This window comes from Paroedura picta, chromosome 3, assembly GCF_049243985.1.
Source record: "Paroedura picta isolate Pp20150507F chromosome 3, Ppicta_v3.0, whole genome shotgun sequence".
Lineage (NCBI taxonomy): Eukaryota > Metazoa > Chordata > Lepidosauria > Squamata > Gekkonidae > Paroedura > Paroedura picta.
Genome location: NC_135371.1, coordinates 132,411,122 through 132,422,990, shown reverse-complemented (window position 1 = coordinate 132,422,990; position 11,869 = coordinate 132,411,122). Strand labels below are relative to the sequence as shown.

Below are 11,869 nucleotides of genomic sequence, written 5' to 3'. Positions count from 1 at the left end.
GTGGTGAGCTCCCCCTCGCTGGCAATCTTCATGCAAAGGTTGGGTACACACTTTTCTTGAATGCTTTAGGATGCTTAGGGCTGATCCTGCGTTGAGCAGGGGGTTGGACTAGATGGCCTGTATGGACCCTTCCAACTCTGTGATTCTACAATTCTATATGCATTCTTCTTGGACTCCCAGTTTGGATAATTTGGGATAATTTCACTATGGGGTCTGTCAATTATTTGTATTAAATATAAAATGGCATTTTTATAGATTTCTCCTGATGCAGCAGTGAAATGGGTAGGGGCTCTATAAAATAAATCTATTACTTATCATCTGGCATTGTTTTCCTGGTTGTTTTGTGCTGTATTGCTAGGCGCAACCCACTTTTTTTCTTTAACCCCCTGTACCCACTGTTTTACTTGCTACACCCCCAGAGGGGAAATTGAAAACTACCATCTATCTCTCATGCAACAACATTACAAAGATTACAGAGATTAAATGAAAAGGGCTAGAGGCTTACTTTTTAAAAATGGAAGCTAGAAAGTGAAATAAACAAGAAGATCATGGCAACAGCTTGCTTTAACATTATTGTACTCAATCACAATGGCAGATACCATCCCCAGTGACACATTGGGAGGAAATGGAGAGGAAATGGTGGCTGATGGAGGAAAGTTTACCCAAAACTCCCACATCCATGATTCAGTGGTTGTGCAAATGCCTCTGCATTCACGATTTGAAAACATCATACTGTGATGAGCGTCTGCCAATGTGATATGTATTATTATTAGCTTTATAGGAGAACTATATGTTGAGGAGCAACCACTGACAAGGACAGGTAAGAGTAACCTAGGATCCCGTTCTGGTTGACTCTTTGTCTTGATCTAATATTAAACATACAGAGAGGAAATTCTGCACAACCTTGCCTTTGTGATTCCTGTTTTTGTTCTTCTGAGTTTATAATGAGGAATCTACAGTTCTGGTATCTTTAAAATAGTAATGGCATCCACATGTTCGACCCTGCTAGTTTGGCCCTCAGTGAGAGAAGATCAGAGAATGCACATTTATTTGTTTACTGCAGAATTTGTTTTCTGTCTTTAAATTTTATTTTTTTACCTACCTCTGAGATGGAAAATAAATAAATAAAGATAGCGTGTACCAGTTTAATTTATTCTCAAATAATGAGCATACTTACAATATTTCTTATATGAAACAAAAATATTTATACTTCTATACTCCATAAAAAATATGCTGACTAAGTTATAAATGCCATGTTTTATGTTGCTCAATCAATATAAGAAGTTTAGGTTCAATAGGAAAGTAATCACTTGTATGTTTCAGTATTTCCCAAAATGTCTGTTCCACCCTCCTAAGAAAACACTAGGAACCACCCCCTCCCCATGGCTTCAAAATTTCCACAAATTTTACATCTCTACTTTGAGAACACGTCCTCAGGGCTTACAGAACAAACCCATTAACTTTTATTTTCTTTTAAGAGAGAGCGGCTTTGTTAGGGTGGGAAGACAGCATGGTATATCTGAATCTCATCAAATAGCCTAATCTGCTATAGCCCAATCTTGTCAGATCTCAGAAGCTAAGCAGAATCAGTGCTTGGAAGGAAAGCCACTAAGGAAAGCTCCGCAGAGGAATACAATGGCAAACCCCTTGTGCCTTTCACTTGCCTTGAAAGCCTCTCACAAGGCTAGCCATAAATCAGTAGAGACTTAATGGTGCCCATAGCTTTTGCAAGTGATTTAGAAATGTATAAATTACTCACCTGGGATGAAAAGAATTGCACAGGCATAAAGAAGCCATTGCATGATGATACTCCACATTCTTTCTGTTTCACAGCATATCAGGTCCTGTGAACAGGGAACTGTTCCTTTTGTATGACCCCATTTTCTTCTTTTTGTACAACTAAACGCAGTTGTGCTAACTGGCTGTTTCCGGTTCTTCTGCCTTCCTTTCCCAACATCTCAACCACATTTCTTTTACTCAGCTGAAAGCATTAGTCATTCCAGGGGGTGTGGGGTTGGTGGCAAACTGTCTTAATGTAAGATATGGTTTCACTGTGTACCATTTCGCAGCTCAGAGGTGTATGGCCATGTGCTACTTTGTTTTTAGTTGTAAAAGTATCCCTTCATATTCTATGTTAAAATGCATGCAAAGTGTGTTACATATCTGAAAAACAGACAACTTTAAAGATTAAATCCAGCTTGACAGATAACAGCAAGTATATAGAACATCTTTAAAACCCTGTTCTAGGCCTTTGTTTTGAAAATCTGGCAAGTGATCTTGATCAGAAGTTTAGATGATCAGAAGTTTAAAATGCTTGATCAGCAGTTTAGAATGCATGTTGCACAACTGTATATTTTGATTCTTATTGCCTGTAGATTTCTTCCCACTTCTGTGTATTTTGTGGTGTATGATACTGATACAGACTGAAGAAAAATGTATTTGGCCAATTTTTGACTTTTCTTCCCTCTCATTCCATCCTTCTTGTGGAACTCAGATAAGGAAAACTAATCTCTTTGGGATATTTTTGTGTGGAAAGTTACATCTCATTCTTTACTGAGAGATATGGAGCTGGAATTGGATACTCAATTTCTCAGCCCAGCAGGTCTAAAATTCTCTAAAACTACTAAAGCTACCACTGCTGATGAAGACTACTTCTTCAGTGATCTTTCCCCAGTGACGAGAAGGGGAATTATGTCTGAATGAGCACGCATTTGTTAAAACGATTTATACCTCTTACTGCCCAGGTTTAGTGGGACTAAGTTACAGGTAGATGTGTATAAAATGGCAGTCTGCTTATGCCCTTCGCAGGACACTTCGCTCTGAAGGTGCTAATCTCTTGGAGGTGCCTGGCCCTAAAGATGTACACCTGGTCTTCACCCAGGCCAGGGCCTTTTCAGTCCTGGCCCCTAACATTCTATCAGTTCCCCTGGGGAAAATGGATGCTTTGGAGGGTGGACTTTATAGCATTGCGTCACATTAAGGTCCCTGTCCTCCCCAGGCCCTATTCCTATATTTCCAGGAGTTTCCCAATGCAGATCTGGCAACCCTACCCCCCCCCCATCTCCCACTGGTAGTCAGGGGGGCCCTGGCAACCCAAGAACCAGCATGGAAGGAAAAAACGGGCAGACAGATAAGAATAACGTGACCAGACATCCCGGATCTGGCAGGACCGTCCCGCCTTTTTAAGAGTCTTCAAGCATCCCATGTCGTTTTTCAAAAATCCCACTTTTTTCTTTTAACCCAAGCTCAGCCCAGAGACCCGGCAGCAGCCAAGAGCGTGTGCAGCCTCCTCCGCTTACTCTCGGACCCGGTCTCCTCCCCCAGAGGCTGGGTTAAGGGGGTGCAGGCGCAGCAGTGGAGAGTGGCAGGGGTCTACGCCGGGGCCGCTAAGGCTGACGGCAACTTTGAATTTTTGCTTTTTGCAGCAGCCGCAGGTGATGGCATGCCTCCTGAGCGTGGTGAGTGGGGTCGGGAGTCGGCTCGGGTGCCCTTAGGCTACCCTGCTCTTCTTTGTCCTTTCCTGAGCGGTGTCGGTGAGGAAGAGCAGCCAAAGGAGTTGATTGGCCTGGGTCAGATATTTCTGGAAGGGCCCTGTGGTGAAACATGCTTTGGGGTGGAGGAGCGTCCCACGCCGGTGTTTGAGGAGGGTCTCTGCTGGGGGGAGACTTCTGGAAGGGCCCGTTACGGAGGGGTAGGGGCCTGTTACGGAATCCGATTGCTGTGGCCTAACATGCCCTGGGAAGGAGAAGTGGATATGTGGCGTTTGCTGCAGGGAGCCCTTTCCCACCGGGCAGCGGCATCGGGGAGCGGCGCCCTGGCCACCGGCTGCCTCGTCCACGCGGCAGAGCCCCCAGTGCGAGTTCTGCGGGCTCCTTTGAACACAGGCCACAGAGTGCCATTGCTGCTCCCATCTGCCAGCCCACGACAGCTTGCAGAAGGGACGTGGGAATTGGGGCGTTAGACTCGGGGTGGGGATGGAGGAAACCCGCACAAAAAGAATCCATGCAGCAGAGCGGCTCGTTTGCACGGTCTCAGCCCAGCACTTCAAAAGCCAACCTGCTGGCTGATGCAGCTGCGGTGGCGGCCTTGGCGGATCCCACATTTTGCTGCCACGAACTCCGGGAAAGCCTTTAAAGGGACGGGGGGAGGAGGGGGACCCCCGAGCGGTCTGCATGCTCTGCGGCGGTAAAGGCGGGGCTGCGGAGGAGGCCGCCCACACACCAGGCGCAGAGCAGCAGGGAATGCAGAGCAGCCCTGTCCGAGGCGGGCCCACTCCTTGCAGTGGGGGAATGTCCTCTTCCAGAAGAATCGCTGCGGGCAGGAGGCGGGTGAGACAGGGCGGTGATTCCAGACAATCTCCGTCTCTGTCGCCCCGCCGCCACTCTTCTAAGGGTCGGGTGAGGGAGGAGGAGCAGGGAGGGGGGAGGAGGGGAGCCTGCCCGCCACCACTGCTGTTGTCTCCGTCGCCCCACCGCTGCCCTTTTTAGGGGGAGGGGAGATGGGCCTGCCGCCGCCGCGCATCCTGCCATGCAGGGCCAGTGATCTGATCACCGATAAGAAACATTGTTTGATTTCTATTTTGTATCTTATTCCACTTTCCCTCCAAAGAGCTCAGCATAGCACATATGGTTCTTCATTCTCAGCTTCACAAGAACCCTGCAAGGTAGGTTCCATTGAGGGTTATTTATAGGTCCACGGTTGTCCAGCAAGTTTCCATGGCGGAGTGAGGATCCAAACCTGGCTCTCTAATGTGACACTGTAACTACTAAATGCACACTGGTGTCACTTACACAGGGCAAATTCAAAAATAAGTTAATATAAAATGTTACATTCCTTCTTGAGAGATGCAGCTCACCATGGAAGTAGTAAGCATATATAACAGGAACAACACACAACCACTTGTTCCTCTGCAGATATGCCACAGTGCAGCGACCTCTTACTCAGTAGTTCATGGCAACAAATCAAATGGGATTTTCCTGACTTTCCCTGACCATTATCACAACTTCCCTTATGTAAATCAGCTATTGAGCTAGCATATATTATGAATTATGAAACTCCCGTGACGACAAAGATTTGTAGGAGTTAGGTTTAAAAAAATAAAAAACTACAACACAAATCTACTTATGTTCTCTGCTGAACCTTGGCTAGTTGCACTTTACAAATTTATCCATTGATCCAAATAGATCAGGACTGACCAGAATTACAAACTCCTGAAATAATCTGAAGTATACAGTTTACGTGATTCGTATGTATAGGGGAGTCCAAGTCCCTCTCCCTCACTTCCCCCTTTACCAAGCATTACTGATAACCCACACTACTGGGAAGTGTCACTGTACAATGCAGAAACCATGTGGAGGTCAGAGGGACCCCAGGGAAATTCCAGGGCTTTTCTGCTTGCAATAAAAATAGTGAAATGCTTACCTTGTGAAGACACTATATTCTGGCCCCTCCGCATGACGTCACCAACCTCCCACATCTGGCCAACAAACTGCTTGCTACGTCCACCATTTTAAAGCGCTAGTTGGGGAATCGCAAAAAGTGGATTCACCAAATTAAAAGCGCTTTCCCCCAGTGGACATCCAGTAGGCCACCAGCAAAAGAATAGTATGAAAGTGAAGAAGCGCTATCTCAGCCTCCAATGTCCCGCCCCTGTACCCGCCACCCTCTCCCTTCTCTCAGGGGATGGAAAGTGCATTTTAAAAAAGGAGAACCGCCTGGAGCAATGAATAGTTGGATACGCACCATGGTTGAGATTGTCTGTGCCTCTGTGAAGATTTGGATAAGCATTTAAACGAATAAGTCTATTTTTAAAAAAAATTAAATGGCAATTGTTGGAAGTTAATCCATCCATGCCAGCAGGGGATTGTCTGGCCAAAGTGATTGACACTGGTAGGCAGGCCAAAGTGCAACAAGACTAAAGTGGGGAAAACAGCCAGAAACATGTGAGACAGCTCGAGAAGTGTGGAATGCTGGCGAGTTGCGATTATTTCTTGCGCTTTGCAATATAGTAGGCTTCACGCTACAATGCCCAATGTGCGGAAAAGCCCCCATTGTCTCTCCTTCCCTCAGACCTAACATTTTTCTGTGAAGTCACACAGTTCATTTTTGTACACATGTGTGTGAGTGAATCCTTTAGAAGGTGGACCTTTGTTCAAATCTTGCAGATGCCCTTGAGCAATTCTACCTGTAAAATGGGTATAATAACTTATTTGGATACCCAGCTGGGTCCATGCTTTTGATGGGAAACAGAGAACTAGCTGGTTATGTAGAGACATGGAGAAGGAGACTGTGACATACCCAAGACCTGCCCTTGAATTCTGAACCCTCACTTAAAACCACGCTTTCAAAAAGAAAATGTCTGATAGTTTTCAGATTCTTTTTTACTTTTCACAAATATGAGGGCCAGAAACACTATGGCTTTAATTTTAAACTGAAAAGAACACATTCATGTCAGCATTTCAAAGCAACCATAAATCATAGAATGCTCTTGGCCTAATATTTTATACTCCTGAATATTTGTTTCACAGGACGACCACCCTCAACGATAGGGCTGGAATTAAATGTATCTATAATAATTGGCTCTGTAATAAAATTTGTAGATTGGACTGCAAAGGTCAGTTCCCCTGGAGCAGTGGTCCCCAACCTGCGGTCCGCGGCCTGGTGCCGGGCTGCGGCCAGGGCGCCGGGCCACGGTTCCCTCTCCCTGCCCCCCCCCCAGTAAAAAACTTCCCAGGCCGCAAGCTTGTGGCCCGGGAAGCTTCTTACTGCGGGGGGGGGGGAGGGAATCAGGGTCGCGCATGCGCGCTGCATGGGCGTGGCCGTCGCCCTGCCGGTCCCCAGCTGAAAAAAGGTTGGGGACCACTGCCCTGGAGGAAATGACAGCTTCAGAGGGAGAATTCTGTGATATACCATAGCATCTAAGAGAAGCTGAATTTCTAGAGTGACACACTTCACTGCTGAGATCTAAGGTTGCTACCTCTGGGCTGGGAAATACCTGGAGACTTTGGGAGTAGAGCTGGGAGTGGGTGGGATTTGGGGCAGGGAGGGGCCTCAGTGGAGTATAATGCCATGGAGTCCATCCTCCAAGGAGTATAATGCTATGGATGCTATGGAGTCCACCCTCCAAAGCAGCCATTCTCTCCAAGGGAACTGATCTCTTTAGTCTGGAGATGAGCCATAATCCTAGAGGATACCCAGGTCCCACCTCGGGACTGGCATGCCTACTGAAATCCCTCCCCAAGCTTCATCCTCCCCAGGCACTAACCCCAAATTTCCAGGAATGTCCCAAGTCAGATTTGGCAGCCCTGTTCTCATCAGACTGCATAAACTGACTGCAGTGCCCTGACCTGGTTGGTCCAGAATAGCCCGGTATTGTCAGGGCTGACCCTGGTTTGAGTTTGGCTGAGAGACCACCAATGAATCCCAGGGCTGTGATGTAGAGGCAGGCAATGGCAAACCACCTCTGAATGTCTCTCACCTTGAAAACCCTACAGAATAAGTCTGTTGCACCTGTACAGCAAACAAAAAAAATCCCTGACTTCTCCCGACTTCCCTAAAAAAGAAAGTAAAAAGCTGTCTGCAGAGGGGCATTCCATGTCAGGTTAAAAAGCATCATGGCCATTGATCTTGCTGACATTTATTGAAATGTATATGAAATGTCATCTGATCTGAAATGTGAATTTGGACAAATTATTAGAGGAGGTCGGCCTGCCTCCAGTGATCATTTAATAATAATTCTTTTGGCTGTAGTTACATTTCACATGCAGAGTAATTTTGCAACATTTCAACAAGATCCATGAGTGTGATGCAAAAGACTGATTCATCAGGTTGCATTGAATTGGCACTGAAAGACTCTGTAGCATTCTAAAGAGGAACTGTATTACACAGCCTAGCCACGAATGATGACAGCAGCCTGCCATTTCTGTCAGTACACGGGTCACTTGCAAGTGTGTGTCCAAGGTATAGATCCCATAGGTTGTTTCGGGGCCAGCCTTACTGCAAAAAGGCATGAAGCGGATTCTCTGTGGAGTGCTCTTCTAAATGTGAACGGATGGTCTTTAAAGATGAAACTGTCCAGGATGGGATTTAGTTGGGCTATGTGTTAGCACAGAGCCACTACACAACAGAACTGGCTGTGTGTATGCACACTGCATGCGTGCTTTAGTTCCCTGTCCTTCTGGATAGAGAACTTGATTCTAGTCAGCTCCAACAGCACAACCTCTGTCAAGAACAATATACAAGCATAGATGTGTATTTCCCACCCACACCATCTGACAATATTAAGCAAATTTTACCCCCAGTATGTTGTTGGTTTTTTGCCTAAAGAGGTTCTTTTGCTTGGGGATTTCCATAGCTTCAAAATGTTTACCTCTTGCAATTCTTTCTTACATTAGCACAGTGCATAGGGTTGCAATTCCTGGAAACAAGCTCCACAGAATCCATGAGATTTACTTCTGCATGAATTTGTGTAGCATGTCATTTTCAGCCCACTTCACTGGTTTTGAGCTTCCTGTAGACTTGGAAAAGGGACTCACCTGGGACAACAGTCACTTTGGTATGAAGATCATACCCTGATTTCTCTATGGCACACCAGTACACCCCTGCATCTTCTTCCCCGAGGTTCTCCAGTGTCACCGTGAAGCAAGAACAAGTCTGATTGTCCTTGATTGATGTTCTGCCATCCTTCACTGCTGTCTCTGATCCTTCGGTCTTAATAACTATAGTGCAATATTTCCAAATGGCTCCTTTGCACCAGTATTTGTTATAACTTTGATAGCCATTGTCATAGGAACACATCACAGGCAGAGACTTGCCAACAAATCCATAGGTTATGTTGGGGCCTCTCAGCTTAGCGGTCAGACCTGACAAACAGAAGAAGCAGATAGTAGCTTAAGCCTCTGGCAACTGAAAATGATCCAACTACATTTACAATGCTGGGACAAAACTTTGAACATTGTGACAAGTGTGCAGAGCGGGAGGTTTCTATATAGCTGCAGATCCTTGCATGTAAATCTGTCTAGAAAGTATTTGGTTTCCAGAATAGGAAACATTAGAAAAGTATGAAGTAACCTTTGACCATGTTAAGGGATTGCCTCTCCCTCATGGAAGTCTCTGGAATGAACTTGGGGGAGGGAGGCATGTAGCAAATAAACCATCATTAGTTTCTATAATAAACCAATAGTCTCAGGTGTTTGTCTGCAGTAGAAAAGCAAGACTTGAGTAAAGACACACAAGATTTCTGGGCACAAGCTTTTGAGAATCGAAGCTCCTTTCATTAGAAATCTGATGGAGGGAACTTTGACTATCAGAGGTTTATACCTGGAAAATCTTGTTGGTCTTTAGGAGTTTTCTGCACTTGAATTTTGCCATTCATCATGAGTGATCTCGGATATGGTGAAGCAGATTTTCCCATTTTCTAATACCTGAAAGATCAGCTAGGTACTATAGTAAAAGAACAGCCTTGATGTTGGTGTCAACTCACTAAAACATTCACAGACATACACAGAGGCCTTAAACCCCATCAGATAGGGCTCTGAGTCACATTTCTTCTGTTTTTTCATTTCTTTGTTTCCACAGGATAAAACTTTTCCATTCAAAAGAGCTAAAATTCATGTTGCAATTCAGCATGCTTATAAATGAAGTCTGACGGGTGGTGGAAGGAGTTCGGACTCATTGCCAACCTGACTGGACATCTGTCCAACAAACAGCCAATCAAATAGCCTATTCTGTCCCTGGCCACATCCTCCTCCAACTTCTTCCACGTGGAAGAAGTGCCAGCCCCTGGTAAGCCAGGCAGAGAGTGGGAGCTGGAAGGGAAGGGTGACGGCCTGGGAATGTGGGCCCAGCTCAGGGGGGAGGGAGGCAGCCATGGCCTCGCCAGGTGGGTGAACAGGTGCCCCTGTCAGCGTTCTCCCCCACCTCGAGCAGCCCCACCCCATCCTTGCCAGGCCTTGGAGGGTCTGCCCAGGTCAGGGGGGGGGGAAGGCTAGCACTCGCTGTATTTTTAATACAATGGGCTTTTCTGCTAGTTCAGAAATAAGACCCAATGACTTCAATAGTGCTGACTTCTTACTAAGTTGATTTGGGATTGTAGTCTTGCAGGCTGCACCAAAGGCATGGGGCTGGACATGAACTTGTAAAATTCACATGGACCGTTTATGCACTGGAGGTTTCATGCCGGGCTGCAGGCTGGAGTTTTAGTCATGGCAGGTTGCCTCACCTCTTCCTGCACCCACATGGGAGAGCATTTGGCCTAATGCGCAACACCCACCCTTGATTTGTGCTCCAGTGAAGTTCCCAGTGCATAAACAGTCATGGTGACACCTTCTTACACCAATTTCTTTGGACTGTTAGCACACAGGTTTCCCAGTTCTACATGGAGCTGCTCATATGGAAGCAATAATTGAAGGCAATGATTCCATTCAATTATGTCTGAAAGAGAGGTATGTTTTAAGCAGTTGGAACAACTTCCTTATGAGCCACAGAAGAAATGACTGTGATAGAGGTTTGCAAAATTGTGTAAAGGATAGAGGACGATTAGGAAGTTCCAGTGGGGCCTGGGGATCCCCCAGAGTTACAACTTCAGACTACAGAGAACAGTTCCACTGGAGAAAATGGCTTCTTTGAAGACGAGATTTTATGACATTATAACTTGATGAGGTCCTGCCCTCCTCAGGCTCCATCCCCATAGCTCCACGAATTCCCAGGTCCAGATCTGGCAACTCAAGAATAGAGACAGTGGGTAGAGACAACTTTTTCTCCTTTTTCCAAAATATTAGAACTAGGAAGTACCCAATGAAGTTGATGAGCAGTAAATTCAAGACAGAGAAAGGGAAATACTTAGAGCAGTGGTCCCCAACCCTCGTTCCGGAGACCGGGACCGATTTGTACATCTGTCAGTACCGGGCTGCGTCTTCTCCTCATCCTCCTCCCCGGCTGCTACCTCGGGGTCTGCCCTGCCACTCTGACGCCGGCTCACCATTGGTGCTCTCCGGCGGCCGCCATGGCTGGGGATCCCCTTCAGCATGGCACTGTGCAGCTGCTGCTGGCAGCACCCCCCAGCAGGCGGCAGGACATCAGGGGCGCCAGCGGGAAAACAAGCAGAGTAGGGGCTCAGGCGGCGGCAGCAACGTCCCTCGGCAAAAGACTACTCCCCCCCGGGCCTCAGTAAAATTGTCAAGCATTGACTGGTCCCCGGTGATAAAAAGGTTGGGGACCACTGACTTAGAGTACAATTTTCCTAATGCTTTCCTGAGAGTAAGCCTCACTAACCTGAATAGACCCTCTTAGGACTGCTCTCTTAGTTGCTGAGTGAATAACTGAAGTGGGGAATTTGCCACCAGAGGATGTAGTGATGGCTACAGACATAGATGGCTTTAAGGAGGGATTAGAAAGAGTAATAGGTGATGGATTTATCAGTGGTCATTAGCCATGTGGACTACAGGAAACCTTTGTATTCAGAAGCTGTACACCTCTGAATACCAAGCACAGGGGAAGGCCTCGGACTCTATGCTCTGTTGTTGGCCCTCCAGTGGCAGGCCATTGTGTGAAAATGCTGGACTAAATATATTGCTGGTCTGATCCAGCAAAGCTCTTCATAAATTCTCCCGGATCCTAGTCTGACACTTTATCTACCTCACTGGCTCTCTGACATAGGAATCTGCCCCCTTTTTTTTTTAACTTCTGATCATCCTAATCTCTATGTAGACTGCTTGATGTTTTGAAGTGGTTCACCACTGGTTTGCTTGCAATGTACAAAATGGTCTTATTATCATGTACAGTGTGGATATATTCCCTTTGAAAGCCCCAATTTAATTCTCAAAAGCCTTTGGGGCTGGAGCAGTTTGGGGAGATATTGTAAAACTGCATC

The 11,869-nt window shown here is 46.2% G+C and overlaps 2 protein-coding genes across 7 annotated transcripts in view; one reads left to right on the top strand and one right to left on the bottom strand.

Annotated features, from left to right (window-relative positions):
- Nucleotides 1-11,869, top strand: part of RAB37 (RAB37, member RAS oncogene family) — a 98,069-nt gene that overhangs the window by 35,416 nt on the left and 50,784 nt on the right. The window lies entirely within an intron of this gene.
- Nucleotides 1-11,869, bottom strand: part of CD300LF (CD300 molecule like family member f) — a 38,371-nt gene that overhangs the window by 24,377 nt on the left and 2,125 nt on the right. For 2 of the 4 annotated variants that reach the window (XM_077327900.1, XM_077327902.1), the window contains exon 2: nt 8,535-8,861. In XM_077327900.1, the coding sequence (XP_077184015.1) occupies nt 8,535-8,861 (327 nt within the window). Of the gene's footprint in view, nt 1-1,759; nt 1,946-8,534; nt 8,862-11,869 lie in introns of those variants that run through there. The other 2 variants (XM_077327899.1, XM_077327901.1) reach the window with 1 other exon arrangement.